Source organism: Somniosus microcephalus, unplaced genomic scaffold (assembly GCF_052327205.1).
Source record: "Somniosus microcephalus isolate GS21.2 unplaced genomic scaffold, FLI_Smic_1.0 unresolved_chr4, whole genome shotgun sequence".
In the NCBI taxonomy this organism is placed as follows: Eukaryota; Metazoa; Chordata; class Chondrichthyes; order Squaliformes; family Somniosidae; genus Somniosus; species Somniosus microcephalus.
Window position 1 is genome coordinate 55,581,961 of NW_028225182.1, and position 23,474 is coordinate 55,605,434.

The window sequence follows — 23,474 nt, forward strand, 5'->3', positions numbered from 1 at the left end:
CCTATTACCATCTTGTCTCACCTTGAATATCTCTCAATGTCTCTTCTTTCATCCCCTCCCCCATTGCCCAGCCCCCAAACTGGCCTTTTAATCGGTTTCATTTCCTGCCTTTTGTTCTCAGTTCTGTAGAAGGGTTTCCACCTGAAACGTTGACTCTATTTCTCTCCATGGATGTTGCCTGGCCTGCTGAGTTTTTCCAGCGTTTTCTGTTGTTATTTGTTGTGAAGCTAGTTTGTCCCAGGCCCTGTGGAACTGGTTTGTTCATTTTAAGCGTATGAATCAGTAGTTCTAGTTAGGTCAGCTTTCCCGAGCAATCACTTCCTTTGTCGGCTTTAACACGGGCCTTCCAACTCTCTGCATTTGGCCAATGTCTTGGGAGGGAGACTGAGATCTCCTGCCCTCTCGCTCCAGCAGCGCATTGGTTATAGGAAAACTGGAACCGAGGAGGAGACACAACTTCGACAAAGGGCTTTCGTGGACTCTATGGATGCTGGAAATAGTCCGACATTCTTCAGACCCATGATAGAAAGCAAGAGGAAAGGCCTGCAAATCTCAGCGAGGCAGACGGTGTGGCATGAATCAGTCATTCATGAAAGAAAGACTTATGGAATAATACTCAGCGACCTACGGGTGGCGCTGTCCAGGAAAGAGTATAAATACTCGGGCACGGGCCCAGCTTGCGCAGGACATTCTTAACAGGAACTAGTGAAGGACACAACTAGACCTCCATGTTGTAAAACCGTTGATTAAAGCTTTGTTTAACGCTTAGACCAAGTGCCTCGTAGTTCTCTTACGTCACTGTGAAGAGCTAAATACAGAAAGAGAGAAAAAAGGTAGAGAAACAAAAGAGATGTATATTGATGCCACTTGACCACTCGCTGAGGTCCATTTGGTAGATGCAGCTTGCCACCTTTAGCCATTTTTGTGTTTTTTGTCATGATAGACTGGGATGGCAGGAATGACGTATGAGGAGAGATTGGGTCGATTGGGCTTATACTCACTGGAGTTTAGAAGAATGAGAGGGGATCTCATTGAAACTTATAAAATTCTAACAGGACTAGACAGACTAGATGCAGGAAGGATGTTCCCGATGGTTGGGGAGTCCAGAACTAAGGGTCACAGTCTTAAGGATAAGGAGTAAGCCATTTAGGACTGAGATGAGGAGGAATTTCTTCACCCAGAGTGGTGAACCTGTGGAATTCTCTACCACAGAAGGCAGTTGAGGCCAATTCATTAAATATATTCAAGAAGGAGTTAGATATATTTCTTAAGGCTAAAGGGATCAAGGGATATGGGGAGAAGGCAGGGACAGGGTACTGAATTTGGATGATCAGCCATGATCTCATTAAATGGCGGAGCAGGCTCGAGGGGCTGAATGGCCTACTCCTGCTCCTATCTTCTATGTTTCTATGATTCAGGCATAAAACACGTGATGAAACCCTCACACCTAGGGTGCGTCCCGCGTCGACAGTTCCCATTTAAACCGCCGCTCGGTTACTTAGCACTTGCAATATTATTACTTTGGTTCTAATCTAATCCAGCAATTGCCGAAGGTATTCGGGCCGCTGGCTTGAAGTTCTGAGAACTCACATGTCGAAGTTCACGCTGAGCTTGCCCTGGTCCTCGTTGCGGATCATCAGCGGTCTCTCCAGGCGCTTCGTGCTGTCCCGGTCCACGTTGACCGTCCATTCCGTGAAGACCTTGCGCACAAATTCATCCAGAGACTGCTCCAGTATCTGGTAGAACGCCATGGTCTCCTCGCCCAGGCCAATCTTGGGCAGAAAGGTGGCTTGAGCCAGGAACTGTAAGATGCGAGACAGAGATTAAGATGGGTTATTTATTTCCTGGAATTGACTCTTTGGTACCTGTCCAAGGACTTTGCCACTTGTCAGTATTTGTTGAATATATTTAGTGGCAGATGGCATCAAACACTTGTGTAGCTACCAATTCCGATTCATAGAGTCATACGGCACAGAAGGAGGCCATTCGGCCCATCAAGTCCGTGCCGGCTCTCTGTGGAGCGATCCAGTCAGTCCCATTCCCCTGCTCCATCCCCGGAGCCCTGCAAGTTTATTTCCCTCAAGTGCCTATCCAGTCTCCCCTTGAAAACATCGAGTGTCTCCGCTTCCACCACTTCCATCGGCAGCGAGTTCCAGGTCCTCACCACTCGCTGCGTAAGAAAGTTTTTCCTCACATTCCCCCACCCCTGTATCTCTTGCCCAAAACCTTAAATCTGTGTCCCCTAGTCCTCGTACCATCAACTAGTGGGAACAGCCTTTCCAAACCCTATCCAATCCTGTACACCTCGATCAAATCACCCCTCAACCTCCTTTGCTCTAATGAAAACAAATCCAGCTTCTCCAACCTGTCCTTGTAGCTAAGATCCCCCATCCCCGGAACCATTCTGGTAAATCTCCTCTGCACCCTCTCAAAGGCCTTCACATCCTTCCTAAAGTGTGGTGACCAGAACTGGACCCAATACTCCAGTTGTGGCCTAACCAGCGCTTTATAAAGGTTCAGCATAACTTCTCTACTTTTGTACTCAATACCTCTATTTATGAAGCCCAAGATCCCATATGCTTTGCTAACCACTCTCTCAATATGTCCCGCCACCTTCAGGGACCTATACACATTAACTCTGTCCCTGCACACTCTTTAAAACTGTGCCATTAAGTGTATATTGCCTCTCCCTGTTCCTTCTGCCAAAATGCATCACCTCACACTTCCCAGTATTAAATTCCATCTGCCACTTGTCTGCCCATTCTGCTAGCCTTTCTATGTCGATTGGTATCATCCTCGCTGTTTGCCACACCCTTTCTGCTGAGTGGTTCACCTGCTGGAATGGCGGCAGGTGATCACCAGAGTATATTCATTTCTCTCTCTCTTTTATTTTAAGAGCACTTTGTCCCATACTGCATTATCCATAAATTCCATAACTTGCTGGCTGATTGATTGTGTTGGTGATGTAGAATGGATTGCAGAATTTATTGCATCTCTACTCTTTTTACGCAGCGAGTTGTTGTGATCTGGAATGCGCTGCCTGAAAGGGCGGTGGAAACAGATTCAATAGTGACTTTCAAAAGGGAATTGGAGAAATATTTTAAAAGGAGAAAGTCACAGGGCTATGGGGGGGAAGAGCAGGGGGAAGTAGGACTAATTGGAGAGTTCTTTCAAAGAGCCGGCACAGGCACGATGGGCCGAATGGCCTGCTTCTGCGCGGTACGATTCCATGATTTATCCACTTCTGGTATTCAAGGTCTTTTTTTGCACATTTTGTTTTTAAATGTTCTCTCTCTTTTTGGTCCTCACACCCAAGTGTTCGTTCTTGATGTGTGAGGTAAGACAGAGGGTATAGAGAGGCTAGTCAGTGTCAGTTAAACTAGCCTGCTTGGGTGTATTTACGGGCTTGTCGAGGTGAGGGCTGTTAGCGCTGGAGATTCGATACCTTCCCCATTTCAGGAACACAGGAGGAGGCCGTTCGGCCCCTCGCGCCTGTCCCGCCATTCAATGAGATCATGGCGGTTTCAGTATCCTAACCCCATTTACCCGCTGACATGAATCAGTCATTCATGAAAGAAAGACTTATGAAATAATACTGAGCGGCCTGCGGGTGGCGCTGTCCAGGGAGAGTATAAATACTCAGGCACGGGCCCAGCTTGCGCAGGACATTCTTAACAGGAACTAGTGAAGGACACAACTAGACCTCCATGTTGTAAAACAGTTGATAAAAGCTTTGTTTAACGCTTAGACCAAGTGCCTAGTAGTTTTCTTACATCAACCGCCTTGGTTCCGTAACCCTTAATACCCTCACCGAACAAAAATCCATCAATTTCAGTTTTGATATTTCCAATTGACCCCCTCCAGCCTCAGCAGCTTTTTGGGGGGGGGGGGGGGGGGGGAAAGAGTTCCACATTTCCACCAGAGGAAATAGTTTCTCTCTATCCACCTGATCAACTCCTTTAATTATCTTGAACACCTCGATTAGATCACCCCTTAAATCTTCGATACTGGAGGGAATATTATCCAATACCAGAAGCTCCCAGATCGGGGGTAGCACAGGCCAACAAAGGCACCCAACAACGTGCCTTAATTGCAGTCGTTCAGCGGCACGCCCTGCATGTCCACGTCAATCTTTCCAATCCCCCCCACATTAGCCACCTGTCGCTGAACAGCTTGTGGCATGTTGCAAGCTGCTTTGTGGGACTGCGCCCAGCAGAACGTGGGTTGAGTGCATTTCTCTTGGAATCATTCTGACCCACTGCATTAAGAACATAAGAAACATAGAAGATAGGAGCAGGAGTAGGCCATTCGGCCCCTCGAGCCCACTTCGCCATTTAATGAGATCATGGCTGATCATCCAAATTCAGTACCCTGTCCCTGCTTTCTCCCCATATCCCTTGATCCCTTTAGCCTTAAGAAATATATCTAACTCCTTCTTGAATATATTTAATGAATTGGCCTCAACTGCCTTCTGTGGTAGAGAATTCCACAGGTTCACCACTCTCTGGGTGAAGAAATTCCTCCTCATCTCAGTCCTAAATGGCTTACCCCTTATCCTTAGACTGTGACCCCTGGTTCTGGACTCCCCGACCATCGGGAACATCCTTCCTGCATCTAGTCTGTCTAGTCCTGTTAGAATTTTATAAGTTTCAATGAGATCCCCTCTCATTCTTCTAAACTCCAGCGAATACAAGCCCAATCTCTCCTCATACGTCATTCCCGCCATCCCAGGTATCAGTCTGGTGAATCTTCGCTGCACTCCCTCCATGGCAAGAACATCCTTCCTCAGATAAGGCGACCAAAACTGCACACAATACTCAAGGTGTGGTCTCACCAAGGCCCTGTACAACTGCAGCAAGACATCCTTAGGAGCAGGAGTAGGCCATACGGCCCCTCGAGCCTGCTCCGCCATTCAATGAGATCATGGCTGATCATCGACCTCATCTCCACTTTCCTGCCTGATCTCCATATCCCTCGATTCCCCGAGAGTCCAAAAATCTATCGATCTCTGCCTTGAATATACTCAATGGCTGAGCATCCACAGCCCTCTGGGGTAGAGAATTCCAAAGATTCACAACCCTGAGTGAAAAAATGTTTCCTCATCTGTCGTAAATGGCCGTCCCCTTATCCTCAGACTCTCCCACTGGGGGAAACATCCTCCCTGCATCCACCCTGTCAATCCCCTTCAGAATCTAATATGTTTCAATGAGATCACCGCTCATTCTTCTGAACTCCCGAGAGTGTAGGCCCAATCTACTCAATCTCTCCTCGCAGGACAGCCTCAGGAATCAATTTAATGAACCTCTGTTGCACCGCCTCTGAGGAAAGTATATCCTTCCTCGGATAAGGAGGCCAGAACTGTGCACAGTAGACCAAAGAAGATTGCAACTATACGTTGGATATGACAGGCGGTTAAGAAGGCAAATGGTATGTTGGTCTTCATAGCGAGAGGATTCGAGTACAGGAGCAAGGATGTCTTGCTGCAGTTGTACAGGGCCTTGGTGAGACCACACCTGGAGTATTGTGTGCAGTTTTGGTCGCCTTATCTGTGGAAGGATGTTCTTGCCATGGAGGGAATGCAGCGAAGATTCACCAGGCTGATACCTGGGATGGCAGGAATGACGTATGAGGTGAGATTGGGTCGATTGGGCTTATACTCGCTGGTGTTTAGAAGAATGAGAGGGGATCTCATTGAAACTTATAAAATTCTAACAGGACTAGACAGACTAGATGCAGGAAGGATGTTCCTGATGGCGGGGGAGTCCAGAACCAGGGGTCACAGTCTAAGGATAAGGGGTAAGCCATTTAGGACAGAGATGAGGAGGAATTTCTTCACCCAGAGAGTGGTGAACCTGTGGAATTCTCTACCACACAAGGTAGTTGAGGCCAATTCATTAAATATATTCAAGAAGGAGTTGGATATATTTCTTAAGGCTAAAGGGATCAAGGGATACGGGGAGAAGGCAGGGACAGGGTACTGAATTTGGATGATCAGCCATGATCTCATTAAATGGCGGAGCAGGCTCGAGGGGCCGAATGGCCTACTCCTGCTCCTATCTTCTATGTTTCTATGGCTGATACCTAGCAGGGAGTCACAAGGCTATGAATGCGTGTGGGGGGTGGTGAAGATTAATCATCTGCTCAAACTTTGCTTCTATAGTTTAAGAGATGTGCAGAACATCCTCCGCCACTTACAGCCCGTGTACCCAATAATCAGTTGCTATTAATCGGTCATCTTTTGGAAATATTCTGTTGAGGTCCAACTTACCTCCATGGATCTATCGATGCGGCGACGGAGAGTCCGCGCCCAGTGCGCCTGGCCAGCGTACCGCGGCATCTGCGAGGCCAGGCGGATCGCCTTCCTATTCAGTTCCTTGTTCACCGGCGACAGCTCGTCGCTGAACAGTATGTAGACTTCCACCATCTTCTTATCAATGGTCCGTTTGATGGCCTGCGGGGAATGGAACGCAACGATCGGCATCTTACCGCGGAGGCCAGCGTCAGACGCCAACTTTCTCGCTGTGAAGCGCAGTCTCGAGCAAAGCGGTTGCCCAAACGCCTCGCCAGTGAAGGCCCCGACACAGAAAGAGGAGGTAAGATACAGCTCTTTGCAACCCCCCGCCCTGCCAACACCCCCACCCCCACACTCCCTCCCCTGCGCTGCAATTCTCCACAAAGAGCAAGCTCCCGATTGTAACCTTGGGAAGTTACTGAGTGGAAGATAGCTACTTCACTGCACGGACCAGAACATCATATAGGGCCCTCTGTCCTATTGTGGAAACGATGAAGCATTTTAAGAGGGCCCTCACATAACAACTAGGAGCAGGAGTCGGCCATTCGGCCCCTCGAGCCTGCTCCGCCATTCAATAAGATCATTGCTGATCTTCGACTTCAACTCCACTTTCCCACCCGATCCCCATATCCCTCGATTCCCCGAGAGGTCAAAAATCTATCGATCGCAGCCTTGAATATACTCAACGACTGAGCCTCCACAGCCCTCTGGGGCAGAGAATTCCAAAGATTCACCACCCTCTGAGTGAAGAAATTCCTCCTCATCTCAGTCCTAAATGGCCGACCCCTTATCCTGAGACTGTGACCCCTGGTTCTAGACTCCCCAGCCCGGGGAAACATCCTCCCTGCATCTACCCGGTCCATCCCTGTAAGAATTTTGTGTTTCAATGAGATTACCTCACATTCTTCTAGCCTCCAGGGAAACCGCTCTCCTGCACTTCCTGTATTTCGCCCTCATGGCAGTCCAGCGTCAGGGCCTTGCTGCACAGATGTTTTTTTCACAGCTGTGTGTTCAATAATAACCCTGGGTTGCTATGATTTTAATATCGCGCGTACCTCACGGTAAGAAAGGCGCTGGAACACGTCCAGGAACTCCACCCCTTGCTGCACTGTTGTCACGGTATCAAATGAGGACGAGATCAGATTCTGCATCATCACTTCCAGGTCTTTGATGCCCGAGCGGAATCTGAACAGACACAAAGGGTAAGACCGTGGTCATCAGGTGTCGACCCCAGCAGTCCCGCTCTAAAGGGCCGGGGTAGCACAAACAAAGGAAGGGGATTACTGTCTGCGGTGAAGAGGGGGCATTGATTGTTGGCCGGTAGTGGGCTTTACTTGCCACGGTTTGGGATGCCATCGCAAAAAGCTTCCTCTACACAGGCCCGAGAATGTAACGCAGAAAAGAAAAGGGTCCATGCCACAATACTGATCCGAGACACAAAAGACAGACTCCCATTTCTACAGCACCTTTCACCCCCCTCAGGACATCCCAAAGCGCTTTACAGTCAATGAAGTGTAGTCACTGTTGTAATGAAGGAAACGTGGCAGCCAATTTGCGCACAGCAAGCTCCCACAAACAGCAATGTGATAATGACCAGATCATCTGTTTTAGTGATGTTGGTTGAGGGATAAATATTGGCCCCAGGACACCGGTGAGAACTCCCCTGCTCTTCAAATAGTGGCCGTGGGATCTTTTACGTCCACCTGAGAGGGCAGACGGGGCCTCGGTTTAACGTCTCATCTAAAAGACAGCATATAACAGTGCAGCACTCCCTCAGTACTGCCCCTCTGACAGTGAGGCACTCCATCAGTACTGCCCCTCCAACAATGAGGCGCTCCCTTTGCTCCTCTGACAGTGCAGTGCTCCCTCAGTACTGCCCCTCCGACAGTGCGGCGCTCCTTCAGTACTGACCCACCGACAGTGCGACACTCCCTCAGTACTGACCCTCCGACAGTGCGGCGCTCCCTCAGTACTGACCCACCGACAGTGCGGCGCTCCCTCAGTACTGACCCTCCGACAGTGCGGCGCTCCCTCAGTCCTGCCCCTCCGACAGTGCGGCGCTCCCTCAGTACTGCCCCTCCGACAGTGCGGCGCTCCTTCAGTACTGACCCACCGACAGTGCGACACTCCCTCAGTACTGACCCTCCGACAGTGCGGCGCTCCCTCAGTCCTGCCCCTCCGACAGTGCGGCGCTCCCTCAGTACTGACCCTCCGACAGTGCGGCGCTCCCTCAGTACTGCCCCTCCGACAGTGCGGCGCTCCCTCAGTACTGACCCTCCGACAGTGCGGCACTCCCTCAGTTCTGCACTGGGAGTGTCAGCCTGGATTATGGGGATAAAGTCTGTGGAGTGAGGCTCGAACACACGACTTTCTGACTCAAAGGTGGGAGTGCTGCCCACTGAGCCACGGGAGACAGCTATGGAGGAAAGGCAGGGGATTGGGGTTGAAAAGATAACAACCGCCATGTTTCACTAAATAGCTGAGCTGGCTCAATGGGCTGCTCCTGTGCTGTATAATAACTCTGGGTAATACGCGCAATTTTGTCAGGGTAAATAGCACTGACTTGCTGTAGTCATCGTGCCAGAAGGTATTCTTGACATCCAGGATTTCCTCCTTCATCGATTTCAGCATTTGTAGGATTTTCTCGAAGGTGGCCTCGATCTCCAGGAGGTTCCGCGTTATCTCGGGGCCGCGATGCCCCCCAAAGCACGGCAGTGGCGTCTGCTCCCCATCTTCCCGCCGGGCGAAGAACTCCTGGCAGTCGCACACCTGGGCGGGTAGAAGCAGGAAACAGCGACGTGGCGCATCATTTCGGGTCAGGGGATTGATCAGCACAAGGTATTTATAAACCAGTTTTAGCGCACACTACCCCCTAAACCCCGAGGCTGTCAGCGAGTCGAGGGATAGCTCAGTCTCCCTGGCCCGCTGCGTTCCCACACCCACTAATCTCCTCACTGAAAGAAAAAGAATAAAAAAGAAAAGAAAAGGGATAGAAATAAAGATAGGCATTTATACACAAACTCAGGCGGTATTCCCTGGAATTTAGAAGGTTACAGTTAATTTGATCGAAGTTTTCAAGATATTAAGGGGAACAGATAGGGTAGATAGAGAGAAACTATTTCCGCTGTTTTATAAATCTCATCATCATCAAGAAACTACTCATGAAATAACACTGGACGGCCAGCTGGTGGCGCTGTCCAAGGAGTATAAATACTCGGGCGTGGGCCCAGCTTGCCCAGGGACATTTTGTAAGACAAGGAACTAGTGAAGTACAACTAGACCTCCATGTTCTGAAACAAGTTGATTAAAGCCTTGCTTTATACAAACCCAAGTGTGGAGTGAGTTTGATTACGTCACGCTGGTTGGGGAGCCCAGGACTAGGGGGACAGAGTCTAGAAATTAGAGCCAGACTTTTCAGGAATGAAATTAGGAAACACTTCTACACACAAAGGGTGGTAGAAGTTTGGAACTCTCTTCTGCAAACGACAATTGATGCTGGGTCAATTGTTAATTTCAAATCTGTGATTGATGGATTTTTGTTAAGCAAAGGTATTAAGGGATATGGGCCAAAGACTGTTTTATGGAGTTAGGTCACAGATCAGGCACTGAATAGCGGAATAGGCTCGAGGGGCTAAATGGCCTCCTCCTATTCCTATGTACAGCGCCTTTCACAACCTCAGGATGTCTCAAAGTGCTTTACAGCCAATGATGTACTTTTGAAATGTAGTCACTTTTGTAATGTAGGAAACGTGGCAGACAATTTGCGCACAGCAAGCTCCCACAAACGGCAATAAGATAATCACCAGATAATCTGCTTCAGTGATGTTACTTGAGGGATAAATATTGACCAGGACAATCTTCAAATAGTGTTGTTCAAATAGTACTGTGGGATATTTTACACCCACCCGAGATAGCAGTTTAACAGCTCATTTGAAAATTGGCCCCTCCGACAGTGCGGCACCCCCTCAGTACTGCCCCTCCGACAGTGCGGCACCCCCTCAGTACTGCCCCACCGACAGTGCGGCGCTCCCTCAGTACTGCCCCTCCGACAGTGCGGCACCCCCTCAGTACTGCCCCTCCGACAGTGCGGCACCCCCTCAGTACTGCCCCTCCGACAGTGCGGCGCTCCCTCAGTACTGCCCCTCCGACAGTGCGGCGCTCCCTCAGTACTGCCCCTCCGACAGTGCGGCACCCCCTCAGTACTGCCCCTCCGACAGTGCGGCGCTCCCTCAGTACTGCCCCTCCGACAGTGCGGCACTCCCTCAGTACTGCCCCACCGACAGTGCGGCGCTCCCTCAGTACTGCCCCTCCGACAGTGCGGCGCTCCCTCAGTACTGTCCCTCCGACAGTGCAGCACTCCCTCAGTACTGTCCCTCCGACAGTGCGGCGCTCCCTCAGTACTGTCCCTCCGACAGTGCAGCACTCCCTCAGTACTGTCCCTCCGACAGTGCGGCGCTCCCTCAGTACTGTCCCTCCGACAGTGCGGCGCTCCCTCAGTACTGCACCTCCGACAGTGCGGCGCACCCTCAGTACTGCCCCTCCCTCAGTACTGCCCCTCCGACAGTGCGGCGCTCCCTCAGTACTGCCCCTCCGACAGTGCGGCGCTCCCTCCGTACTGCCCCTCCGACAGTGCGGCGCTCCCTCAGTACTGCCCCTCCGACAGTGCGGCGCTCCCTCAGTACTGCCCCTCCGACAGTGCGGCGCTCCCTCAGTACTGCCACTCCGACAGTGCGGCGTTCCCTCAGTACTGCCCCTCCGACAGTGCAACACTCCCTCAGTACTGCCCCTCCGACAGTGCGGCGCTCCCTCAGTACTGCCCCTCCGACAGTGCGGCGCTCCCTCAGTACTGCCCCTCCGACAGTGCGGCGCTCCCTCAGTACTGCCCCTCCGACAGTGCGGCGCTCCCTCAGTACTGCCCCTCCGACAGTGCGGCGCTCCCTCAGTACTGCCCCTCCGACAGTGCGGCTCTCCCTCAGTACTGCCCCTCCGACAGTGCGGCATCCCTCAGTACTGCCCCTCCGACAGTGCGGCGCTCCCTCAGTACTGCCCCTCCGACAGTGCGGCGCTCCCTCAGTACTACACCTCCTACCCCTCCGACAGTGCGGTGCTCCCTCTGTACTGCCCCTCGACAGTGCGGCGCTCCCTCTGTACTGCCCCTGCGACAGTGCGGCGCTCCCTCAGTACTGCCCCTCCGACAGTGCGGCACTCCCTCAGTACTGCCCCTCCGACAGTGCGGCACTCCCTCAGTACTGCCCCTCCGACAGTGCGGCACTCCCTCAGTACTGCCCCTCCGACAGTGCGGCACTCCCTCAGTACTGCCCCTCCGACAGTGCGGCGCTCCCTCAGTGCTGCCCCTCCGACTGTGCAGCGGTCTCAGTACTGCCCCTCCGACAGTGCGGCGCTCCCTCAGTGCTGCCCCTCCGACAGTGCGGCGCTCCCTCAGTACTGTCCCTCCGACAGTGCGGCGCTCCCTCAGTACTGCCCCTCCGACAGTGCGGCGTTCCCTCAGTACTGCCCCTCCGACAGTGCGGCGCTCCCTCAGTGCTGCCCCTCCGACAGTGCAGCTCTCCCTCAGTACCGCCCCTCCGACTGTGCAGCGGTCTCAGTACTGGCCCTCCGACTGTGCAGCCTGGATTACGGACTCAAATCTCTGGAATGGGGTTTGAACCCATGACCTTCTGACTCAGAGGCAAGAGGGCTACCCACTGAGCCACGGCAGACACCCGAATACATGCCCTAGCTCAGTATACCTGCCAGCCCCATGTACCCCGTGGCCCAATATGCCCCCCCAGTCCCACTCCCCTTCAGTTCAGGGCAATTCCTAGCCCAGTGCTTCCCCCTGGTGTCTCTAGCCGAGTCCATCCTCTGGTGCGGGATAGCCCCAAGTCCAGAGCATCCTCCAACCCAGTGGTTGGGGGGGGGGGGCCAGCGCTGGGTACTGTACGTGACACAGGAGATACTTTAGGCTGTCTTTGTGAGACACAGCACAGGAGGCAGCAGTTAACTGAACCAGGAAAAAAGCAGGAAGGGAGGAAAGAACAATGGGGAATGCCCCACCCTCTTGTTCCTGGCTCTGCACTTGCTTCTAAAGTGTTAAATCTCTAAATTCTTTCAGTTCTGATGAAAGCTCATCGACCTGAAACGTTAACGGCCCAGAAATTCGGGTCGGGGGCTTCCCGCGGGTGCACGTACCTAGCGCGCCGGCCGTTGAGCTGTGGGCCCGCGTGGGATTCCGATCCTGGGCCTCCTCCAACTGCCAGCGCGCAGTGCTTGTGTATCCCAGGGGCGCAGTTAGTTCGAAGCTTCCCCTGGGATCACTTGGGCCATGGAGAGCCAATGGGAGCAGGGAATCTGTATTCATAGATTTGACAGGAAGAGCTGTCAAATCTATAAATACTATAAGCCCCAAAACATCACTAAATCTTCAAATACATTTTTAAAAAACATCACATTTTTAAAATAACTGTAAATTACATAAAATAACTATTTTAAACAATAATTTAAATTTTTGAAAAAATTAATTACAGTTTCTAACAGGGCTAAAAATAAACTTACCTTTCTTTAAAGTATTTAAAAATAATAAACCTGCGGAGAAAATGTTTTAATTTTACTTAATTCACCACTTACCTTGTTAAAAGCAGGCCTTGCGACTGCTTTTTAAAAGTGTAACTGCTGGAGACTTACCCTCCCGGAGAAACCTGCAATAAAAACGTAAGTTCGATGCGCACGCGCTGCCTCTCCCGCGCACGCGTTCCACCTGTGAACCCCGTCATTTAAGGGAACGGAAGTTCCAGTTTCCCGCGCATGCGCAGTGCATGCACGCAACCGGCACTTTCGTTGGGCCTACGGGTGAGTACCCAGCGCGCACTCAGCCGTGGGGACCCGAAGTTCTGGGCCGTTAACTCTGTTTCCCCACAGTTGCTGCCTGACCTGATGAGCATTTCCAGCATTCTCTGTTCTCATTTCAGATTTCCAGCATCCACAGTTTTTTGTTTAATTTATTATAATCTGCCTGTGGATAAATATTAAATGCCTTATGTGGCCCTACCTCAAGCAGGTCCCTGCAGCGCTGTATGAAGGCATCCACTTGGGCAAAGACACTCGTGTTGTCCAGGATCCAGGGGGTGTTTGAAAATCTGTACCGCAAGGCAAGAGTAAGTTTGAAATACACAAATACGCCTCAGATTTCCACCACCAAATCTTCCTCCAGTCCCCTCCTGAAAGTGGGGAGCTGTGCTGTGGTACAGTTCCACCGGCACCTTATGTGTGAGACCAAACTCGGGAGTGTCCCAACAAAAGTGTCCCACCTTCCTGCACGATCCCCGTATCCCTCGATTCCCTTAATATCCAAAAATCTATCGATCTCAGCCTTGAATATACTCAACGACTGAGCCTCCACAGCCCTCTGGGGCAGAGAATTCCAAAGATTCACCACCCTCTGAGTGAAGAAATTCCTCCTCATCTCAGTCCTAAATGGCCGACCCCTTATTCTGAGACTGTGACCCCTGGTTCTAGACTCTCCAGCCAGGGGGAAACATCCTCCCTGCATCGACCCTGTCAAGCCCTGTAAGAATTTTGTAAGTTTCAATGAGGTCACCTCTCATTCTTCTAAACTCTAGAGAATATCGGCCTAGTCTACTCAATCTCTCCTCATAGGACAATCCCCCCATCCCAGGAACCAGTCTGGTGAACCTTCGTTGCACTCCCTCTATGGCAAGTATATCCTTCCTTAGGTAAGGAAACCAAAACTGTCCACAATACTCCAGGTGTGGTCTCACCAGGGCCCTATATAATTGCAGTAAGACGTCTTTACTCTTATACTTAAATCCTCTTGTAATAAAGGCCAACATACCATTTGCTTTCCTAATTGCTTGCTGTACCTGCATGTTAACTTTCAGTGATTCGTGTACAAGGACACCCAGGTCCCTCTGAACACCAACATTTCCCAATCTCTCACCATTTAAAAAATACTCTGCTTTTCTATTTTCCTACCAAAGTGGATAACTTCACATTTCTCCACATTATATTCCATTTGCCATGTTCTTGCCCACTCACTTAGCCTGTCTGTATCCCCTTAAAGCCTCCTTGCATCCTCCTCACAACTTACATTCCCACCCAGCTTTGTATCATCAGCAAACTTGGATATATTACATTTGGTCCCTCATCCAAATCATTGATGTAGATTGTGAATAGCTGAGGCCCAAGCACTGATCCTTGCGGTACCCCACTAGTTACAGCCTAGTTACAGAAATTGACCCGTTTATTCCTACTCTGTTTTCTGTCCATTAACCAATCCTCTATCCATACTAGTATATTACCCCCAATCCCATGAGTCCTAATTTTGTTTAATAACCTCTTGTGTGGCACCTTATCAAATGCCTTCTGAAAATCCAAATACACCATATCCACTGGTTCCTCCTTATCTTTCATGGTCATTTTATCTGCCACCAGCCCACAAAGCACCAGATTTATGAAGCTCAATTTCACAGCTTGCCGAGTTACTAGTCCAGTACCATAACCATTACATTACTGTACCCATGATTCAACCATAGCTGGCAATGCAGCTGAGGCCGATCGTGTTCTCGCCCAACGCACGCACACACATGTAAACTCACACAGGTACACGCACACAGTATAATGTGGATAAATGCGAGGTTATCCACTTTGGTGGCAAAAACAGGAAGGCAGATTATTATCTGAACGGCAATAGATTGGGAGAAGGGGAAGTGCAACGAGACCTGGGTGTCCTTGTGCACCAGTCGCTGAAGGTAAGCATGCAGGTGCAGCAGACGGTTAAGAAGGCAAATGGCATGTTGGCCTTCATAGCGAGAGGGTTCGAGTACAGGAACAAACTGTATCACAGTATGGTATGGCAGCTGTAGCTACTATGACCGGAAAGCCCTGCAGCGGGTAGTCAAAACTGCCCAACGCATTACCGGCACCCGGCTACCGACCATAGAGCACATATACCAGAAACGCTGTCTACGGAGGTCACGGTCCATCATCAAAGACCCTACCCACCCCAGCCACAGTCTGTTCGCCCTCCTGCCATCTGGGAGACGCTACAGATGCATTCGCACCCGTACGACCAGATTTAGGAACAGCTTCTTTCCCAGGGCTGTCATCCTACTGAACTCCACAAATAAACTCTAAAGCCTGCACATCTGCCAATGCACTTTATTATGGTTATGTTTATGTTAATGTATTACAAGCCAAATGTATGTTGAATGTTTAAATGTCTTAATCTAAATGTACACTCTCGGGAGCCGCAAGCCTACATTTCGTTGTACTGCACTTGTGCACTAACAATGACAATAAAAGTTGATTTGATTTGATTTGATTTGATTTGGGATGTCTTGCTGCAGTTGTACAGGGCCTTGTTGAGACCACACCTTGAGTATTGTGTGCAGTTTTGGTCGCCTTATCTGAGGAAGGATGTTCTTGCCATGGAAGGAGTTCAGCGAAGATTCACCAGACTGATACCTGGGATGGCAGGAATGACGTATGAGGAGAGATTGGGTCGATTAGGCTTATACTCGCTGGAGTTTAGAAGAATGAGAGGGGATCTCATTGAAACTTATAATATTCTAACAGGACTAGTCAGACTAGATGCAGGAAGGATGTTCCCGATGGTCGGGGAGTCCAGAACCAGGGGGTCACAGTCTAAGGATAAGGGGTAAGCCATTTAGGACAGAGATGAGGAGGAATTTCTTCACCCAGAGAGTGGTGAACCTGTGGAATTCTCTACCACAGAAGGCAGTAGAGGCCAATTCATTAAATATATTCAAGAAGGAGTTAGATATATTTCTTAAGGCTAAAGGGATCAAGGGATATGGGGAGAAAGCAGGGACAGGGTACTGAGTTTGGATGATCAGCCATGATCGCATTGAATGACGGAGCAGGCTGGAGGGGCCGAATGGCCTACTCCTGCTCCTATCTTCTATGTGTCTATGTTTCACACAGGTGCACGCACACAGGTACACACACAGCCACATATAAACTCACACAGGTACACAGACATGCACACATTGCAGCAGCGGTCACTGGATAGTAATCTGGAGCAGGATCGCTGCCTGGTTTTCCTCCTCCCCTAGCCCAGGGGCGGGTAGGCCACTTATACCCTTCAATTGGCCACCCGCAATCTGAGACCAGCAAACCCCTTCAATACTCAGAAGCAGATCCCAGCAAGAACCGATACCGCAGGTGAGGAGAGGATGTGCTCGGGCCTCACTTGGTGTGAACGGTGGCGGCGTGTGCGAAGTGGCTCTTCCAGATTTGGCAGCACTCGATGCAGTCATAGAGAGTGGCCTTGCTCGACTTGATGTGGCCCTCAAATATCCTGTCCAGCGAGATCGCCCCGGAGCACAGGCGGATTATCTCATTGCTCAGCTGGAAAGAGAACCAAGGGTTTAAATCAAACATGGCCACAGTAAATAATAATTCTAAAAGGTCTAAGAGCGTTAAAAAAACAAGCCTGAAGGCCTTGTGTCTTAATGCGAGGAGCAGTCGTAATAAGGTGGATGAATTAGCTGCACAAATAGAGGTGAACGAATGTGATATGATTGGGATTACGGAAACATGGCTCCAGGGTGGCCAAGGCTGGGAACTCAACATCCAGGGGTATTCAATATTCAGGAAAGATAGGCAAAAAGGAAAAGGAGGTGGGGTAGCATTGCTGGTTAAAGAAGGGATTAACACAATTGAAAGGAAGGATATTAGCTCTGATGATATGGAATCTGTATGGGTAGAACTGAACAATACCAAGGGGCAGAAAACGTTAGTGGGAGTGGTATATAGACCTCCAAACAGTAATGCGGAGGTCGGGGATGGCATTAAACGGTAAATTAGAGAAGCGTGCAATAAGGGCACAGCAGTTATCATGGGTGATTTTAATCTACATATATATAGATTGGGCTAACAAAATTAGTAACAATACTGTGGAGGAGGAATTCCTGGAGTGTATACGGGATGGTTTCCTGGACCAATATGTCGAGAAACCATCTAGAGATCAGGCCATCTTAGACTGGGTACAATGTAATGAGAAAGGATTAATTAGCAATCTTGTTGTGCGAGGCCCCTTGGGTCAGAGCGATCATAATATGAATGAATTCTTCATTAAGATGGAGAGTGAAATAGTTGACCCAGAGACTAGGGTCCTGAATTTAAATAAAGGAGACTACGATGGTATGAGGTGCGAGTTGGGTAGGATTGATTGGGGAATGTCACTCAAAGGGTTGATGGTAGATAGGCAATGGGAAACATTAAAAGATCGCATGGATGAACTACAGAATTTGTTCATCCCACTTTGGCATAAAAATAAAACAAAAAAGGTGACTCAATCGTGGCTAACAAGGGAAATTAGGGATAGCATAAGATCCAAGGAGAGGACATATAAACTGGCCAGAAAAAGCAGTAAACCTGAGGATTGGGAGCAGTTTAGGATTCAGCAAAGGAGGACAAAGGGATTAATTAAGAGGGGGAAAATAGAATATGAGAGTAAGCTTTCAGGGAACATAAAAACTGACCTTAAAAGCTTTTATAGATATGTGAAGAGAAAAAGATTGGTGAAGTCAAGCATAGGTCCCTTGCAGTCAGAATCAGGGGAATTTATAATGGGGAACAAAGAAATGGCTGACCAATTAAACACATATTTTGGTTCTGTCTTCATAAAGGAGGACACAAATAACCTCCCAGAGATGTCGGGGAACATAGGGTCTAATGACAGGGCGGAACTGATAGAAATCAGTATTTGTAGGGAAATGGTGTTAGAGGAATTGATGGGATTGAGGGCCGATAAATCCCCAGGGCCTGATAATCTACATCCTAGGGTACTTAAGGAAGTGGCCCTAGAAATAGTAGATGCATTGCTGGTCATCTTCCAAAATTCAATAGACTCTGGAACAGTACCCATGGATTGGCGGGTAGCTAATGTTACCCCACTGTTCAAAAAGGGTGGTAGAGAGAAAACGGGGAATTACAGACCGGTAAGCCTGACATCGGTAGTGGGGAAAATGCTAGAGTCCATTATAAAGGATAGAATAGCAGAGCACTTGGAAAAAAGTAACCGGATCAGACAAAGTCAACATGGATTTACAAAAGGTAAATCATGCTTGACTAATCTACTGGAATTTTTTGAGGATGTAACTGGTAAAATAGATAAGGGAGAACCAGTGGATGTGGTGTATTCAGATATTCAAAAGGCTTTCGATAAGGTCCCGCATAAGAGATTAGCGTGTAAAATTAAGGCACATGGGATTGGGGGCATGGTATTGACTTGGATAGAGAACTGGTTGGCAGACAGAAAGCAAAGAGTTGGAATAAACGGCTCTTTTTCCGAGTGGCAGGCAATGACTAGCGCGGTACCGCAGGGATCGGTCCTTGGACCCCAGCTATTCACAATATATATTAATGATCTGGACGAGGGAACTAGATGCAATATCTCCAAGTTTGCAGACGACACAAAGCTGGGTGGGTGTGTGTGCTGTGAGGAGGATGCCGAGAAACTCCAGTATGATTTGGACAGGTTGGGTGATTGGGCAGAAGCATGGCAGATGCAATATAATGTGGATAAATGCGAGGTTATCCACTTTGGTGTCAAAAACAGGAAGGCAGAGTATTATCTGAATGGCAATAGATTAGGAGAAGGGGAAGTGCAACGAGACCTGGGCGTCCTTGTGCACCAGTCGCTGAAAGTAAGCATGCAGGTGCAGCAGGCGGTTAAGAAGGCAAATGGTATGTTGGCCTTCGTAGCAAGAGGGTTTGAGTACAGGAACAAGGATGTCTTGCTGCAGTTGTACAGGGCCTTGGTGAGACCACACCTTGAGTATTGTGTGCAGTTTTGGTCGCCTTATCTGAGGAAGGATGTTCTTGCCATGGAAGGAGTGCAACGAAGATTCACCAGGCTGATACCTGGGATGGCAGGAATGACGTATGAGGAGAGATTGGGTCGATTGGGCTTGTACTCGCTGGAGTTTAGAAGAATGAGAGGGGATCTCATCAAAACTTATAAAATTCTAACAGGACTAGACAGACTAGATGCTGGAAGGATGTTCCCGATGGTCGGGGAGTCCAGAACCAGGGGTCACAGTCTAAGGATAAGGGGTAAGCCATTTAGGACAGAGATGAGGAGGAATTTCTTCATCCAGAGAGTGGTGAACCTGTGGAATTCTCTACCACAGAAGGCAGTAGAGGCCAATTCATTAAATATATTCAAGAAGGAGTTGGATATACTTCTTAATGCTAAAGGGATCAAGGGATATGGGGAGAAAGCAGGGACAGGGTACTGAATTTGGATGATCAGCCATGATCTCATTGAATGGCGGAGCAGGCTCGAGGGGCCGAATGGCCGACTCCTGCTTCTATCTTCTATGTTTCTCGAACGGAAGGCAGACGTTTGCTAGTTGTGCTCAGAATGAAAGCAACAAATCTTTGGAGGTGCAGTGTGCCGACAGAGCCACAGTCACTGCACTCCAAAAGGTCATTCGTGGCGTTAAGCATTTCGAAACAGTACGACGAGGCATTAATTAGCACAACATAAATGCAAAACTAATCTTGTTTAAACTAAAGCGGATACAGCCAGTGAAACCATACTCACTGCATAATTTATACCACTAAATTATCCTTTAAAATTTACACAATGTATTTCCATGTCATGTATAATTCCTTCACATAATTTATTGGCATACTAAATTTAAATAATATATTTACATGATCTGGTATTATAACTTTTGTAATTAATTATCATTGTACTTCTAACTATGCCATGAAATTTGGTTCTTCGCGTATCAGCATGCAAAGGCTTAATGCGACCTTACAACACTTCTCTCTCTGCTATTCTGATGGAGGCATTAGCCCCTTACATGCAGGAGGCGTGGCGTCTCCAATAAATAGCAGAGAGAGAGGAGTTTCACACAAAAGTGGCAATCATTTGCCCGCTAATATTTCAAGAGCAACACAGAAACATAGACATAGAAACATAGAAGATAGGAGCAGGAGTCGGCCATTTGGCCCCTCGAGCCTGCTCCACCATTCAATGAGATCATGGCTGATCATCCAAATTCAGTACCCTGTTCCTGCCTTCTCCCCATATCCCTTGATCCCTTTAGCCTTAAGAAATATATCTAACTCCTTCTTGAATATATTTAATGAATTGGCCTCAACTGCCCTCTTTGGCAGGGAATTCCACAGGTTCACCACTCTCTGGGTGAAGAAATTCCTCCTCATCTCTATCCTAAATGGCTTACCCCTTATCTTTAGACTGTAACCCCTGGTTCTGGACTCCCCCGCCATCGGCAACATCCTTCCTGCATCTAGTCTGCCCAGTCCTGTTAGAATTTTATAAGTTTCAATGAGATCCCCTCTCATTCTTCTAAACTCCAGCGAGTATAAGCCCAATCGACCCAATCTCTCCCCATACGTCATTCCTGCCATTCCAGGTATCAGTCTGGTGAATCTTCGCTGCACTCTCTCCATGGCAAGAACATCCTTCCTCAGATAAGGCGACCAAAATTGCACACAATACTCAAGGTGTGGTCTCACCAAGGCCCTGTACAACTGCAGCAAGACATCCTTGCTCCTGTACTCGAATCCTCTCGCTACGAAGGCCAACATACCATTTGCCTTCTTAACCGCCTGCTGCACCTGCATGCTTACCAACATTGCAAGTGACAGAAGGTTTAGGAAATTTCTGCAGTAAAAATAATGTAAAATCACAGAAGGATACCAACAGCAGGAGCCCAGATGGTGCAGACTGATTCTGCACCTTTCAATCGACTTCCACTGCCATGGCTCCTCTCCAACTTAGTTACTCTCGTGAGGGAGGTGAATTAAACCAGGGAATTTTCAAGATTTGTCAAACATCTCCCTCATCCCCAAGGGCAACTTGAGGGGGATGTTCGACAAATCATGGAAGTCGTCCCCTGGTTTAATCCACCTCCCTCACGAGAGTACATAGGTTGGAGAGGAGCCATGGCGGTTTCAGATCACAACCGCTGCTCCCACTTTTTCGGACGCAGTTGCTGGGAATAAATCTGCCATTCCCACCTCCTCTGGGCCCATCTTTCGTTTCTTTACTTGTCCCATTACCATCTCCTTTTGCCCTTGCACCATCATGCCTTTTGTCTTTTAATCTCTCCTGTCTTGCACCCTATCACAGACCTTCCCTCTCGTTCTTTCCTCCCCTCCCCATTTCCCCCTGCCTCTGCACTTGTTTAAAACCGGTTACATCTCGAACCTTTTCCAGTTCTGACTGAAAAGGGCATCGAGCTGAAACATTGGGCAGGATTTTCATTGGGCCGTGGAGGCGGGATTGGAGGCGTGTGGGGGGTTAAAATCGCGAAATCGGGGGGCACGAACCCATCCCGCCCCCAACCCGCCTCCATGCCCGTTTCAAAGGAGGCGGGTACCCACCCCGCACTGGGACCCTCCTCCCCGAGGTGGGAAGGGGATTAGTGCCAATTAACTGCCTGTTAACAAGTAGTTCACAGGCAGTTTTTAGCCTAATCCCTATTTTTATTCCTGAAGTGTGGGATTCCCGACGGCTCCAAACCACGCCGAGTTAGCGAGGTGGACCATAGAAACATAGAAGATAGGAGCAGGAGTCGGCCATTTGGCCCCTCGAGCCTGCTCCGCCATTCAATGAGATCATGGCTGATTATCAAAATTCAGTACCCTGTCCCTGCCTTCTCCCCATATCCCTTGATCCCTTTAGCCTTAAGAAATATATCCAACTCCTTCTTGACCGTCGGGCTGAAGGGCTTGGAGGGGTCGAGATGTCCGGTGTCCAGGTGAGTGATGGGTGCATGAGTGCAGAGGTAAGTGTGTTTGGTGTGTGTAAAGTGTTTAAAGAAGTTCTACTAACCTTTACTTACCTTTACAGCCTTCCTTCCTTCAGGTCTCGGGAGTCCCTCATCTCACCGGCACAGAAAGCAGAATGGCCGCGAGCTGTCAAAAATTGCAGCATTCAGCTTTCTGTTCTGGGGAGATCTCTAAATCATCCTGAGAGGAAGGAATTAACCTGGAGTACAGATTGTCAGTGTTTGACAGCTTCAAGCAGCTGTGAAACGCTGATATTTCATCTGTCAAAACCTCTTGACAGATGAAATGTCAATCTGTGATGTCACCTGTTGTCGGGTGGCCCTTAATTGGCCCGCTGGGCCCGCTGGGCGGGGTCAACAAGGTCAATCAAGTGAAAATCGCGTGGGTTGGCCGCAACTCGATGGAGGCGGGACTACAACCCCAAAAGTTGTAGTCCCGCCTCCTACATGCCTCCATTGATAAAATCCAGCCCATTAATTCTGTAATAACAACAGAAAATGCTGGAAAAACTCAGCAGGCCAGGCAGCATCGGTGGAGAGAGAAACAGAGTTAACGTTTCAGCTCGCAACCCTTCGTCAGAACTGGAACAAAGCAGGAAATGGGAACCGAGTTTAGGGGCTGGGAAAAGGGGGAGGGGATGAAAGAACAAAAGGGAAGGCCTGTGATAGGATAGAAAGCCGGAGAGATTAAGAGACATTGAGAGATATTCAAGGTGGGAGGAGGTGGTAATGGGGCAGGTAAAGGAACAAAGGCTGGCTCTAGATGAGGTGTGAATTGCGCTGGCAGAATGGAGGACTACTGCCCTGTGGGAGAGAATAACAGGAGGCCAAACAAAAAGTGTGGATAAAAAAAGAAAATATATAAATGTAATAGGGGCCGAGGTTATAATCTGAAATTGTTGAACTCGATGTTGAGTCCAGAGGGCTGTAGAGTGCCTAATCGGAAGATGAGGTGCTGTTCCTCTGTTAACATGAACTCTGTTTCTCTCTCCACAGATGCTGCCTGACCTGCTGAGTGTTTCCCGCGTTCTCTGTTTTTATAGGAGCAAATCTTCCGCAGGTTATCGACCTACCCGTACAATCTGCACCATTGAAACCTTGCACGCCATAGCTGGCATTCCAGTGGCCCGTTCAAACCCAGGCGCCAGAGCGCCATTCAGTTGGGCGACCGAGACCCACGGCGACAGTGCTGAACAGTCACCGAAGTGGAACAGGGCAGGAGAAAAGCTGGGATAAATCCGGAAGTGGTAGCGAGGGGACATCAAGCTGGTGTTTTAAAAACTTGAAGACTTCAGGGAGAAGGGAAGTTTCAGGGATATAAAGATCTTTGAGGGGCTGGGAATGAGTTAAGATTTGGAAATAAATTA

At 49.1% G+C, this 23,474-nt stretch overlaps 1 protein-coding gene across 1 annotated transcript in view; it reads right to left on the reverse strand.

The window, feature by feature from the left end:
* LOC147091127 (dynein axonemal heavy chain 2-like) overlaps positions 1 to 23,474 on the reverse strand; it is a 141,610-nt gene that overhangs the window by 98,012 nt on the left and 20,124 nt on the right. The window contains exons 8-13 of the mRNA XM_085977168.1: positions 16,524 to 16,681; positions 13,341 to 13,428; positions 8,856 to 9,061; positions 7,348 to 7,477; positions 6,269 to 6,451; positions 1,591 to 1,802 (exon numbers count right to left, since the gene is read on the reverse strand). Of these exons, the coding sequence (XP_085833294.1) occupies positions 1,591 to 1,802; positions 6,269 to 6,451; positions 7,348 to 7,477; positions 8,856 to 9,061; positions 13,341 to 13,428; positions 16,524 to 16,681 (977 nt within the window). The remainder of the gene's footprint in view (positions 1 to 1,590; positions 1,803 to 6,268; positions 6,452 to 7,347; positions 7,478 to 8,855; positions 9,062 to 13,340; positions 13,429 to 16,523; positions 16,682 to 23,474) is intronic.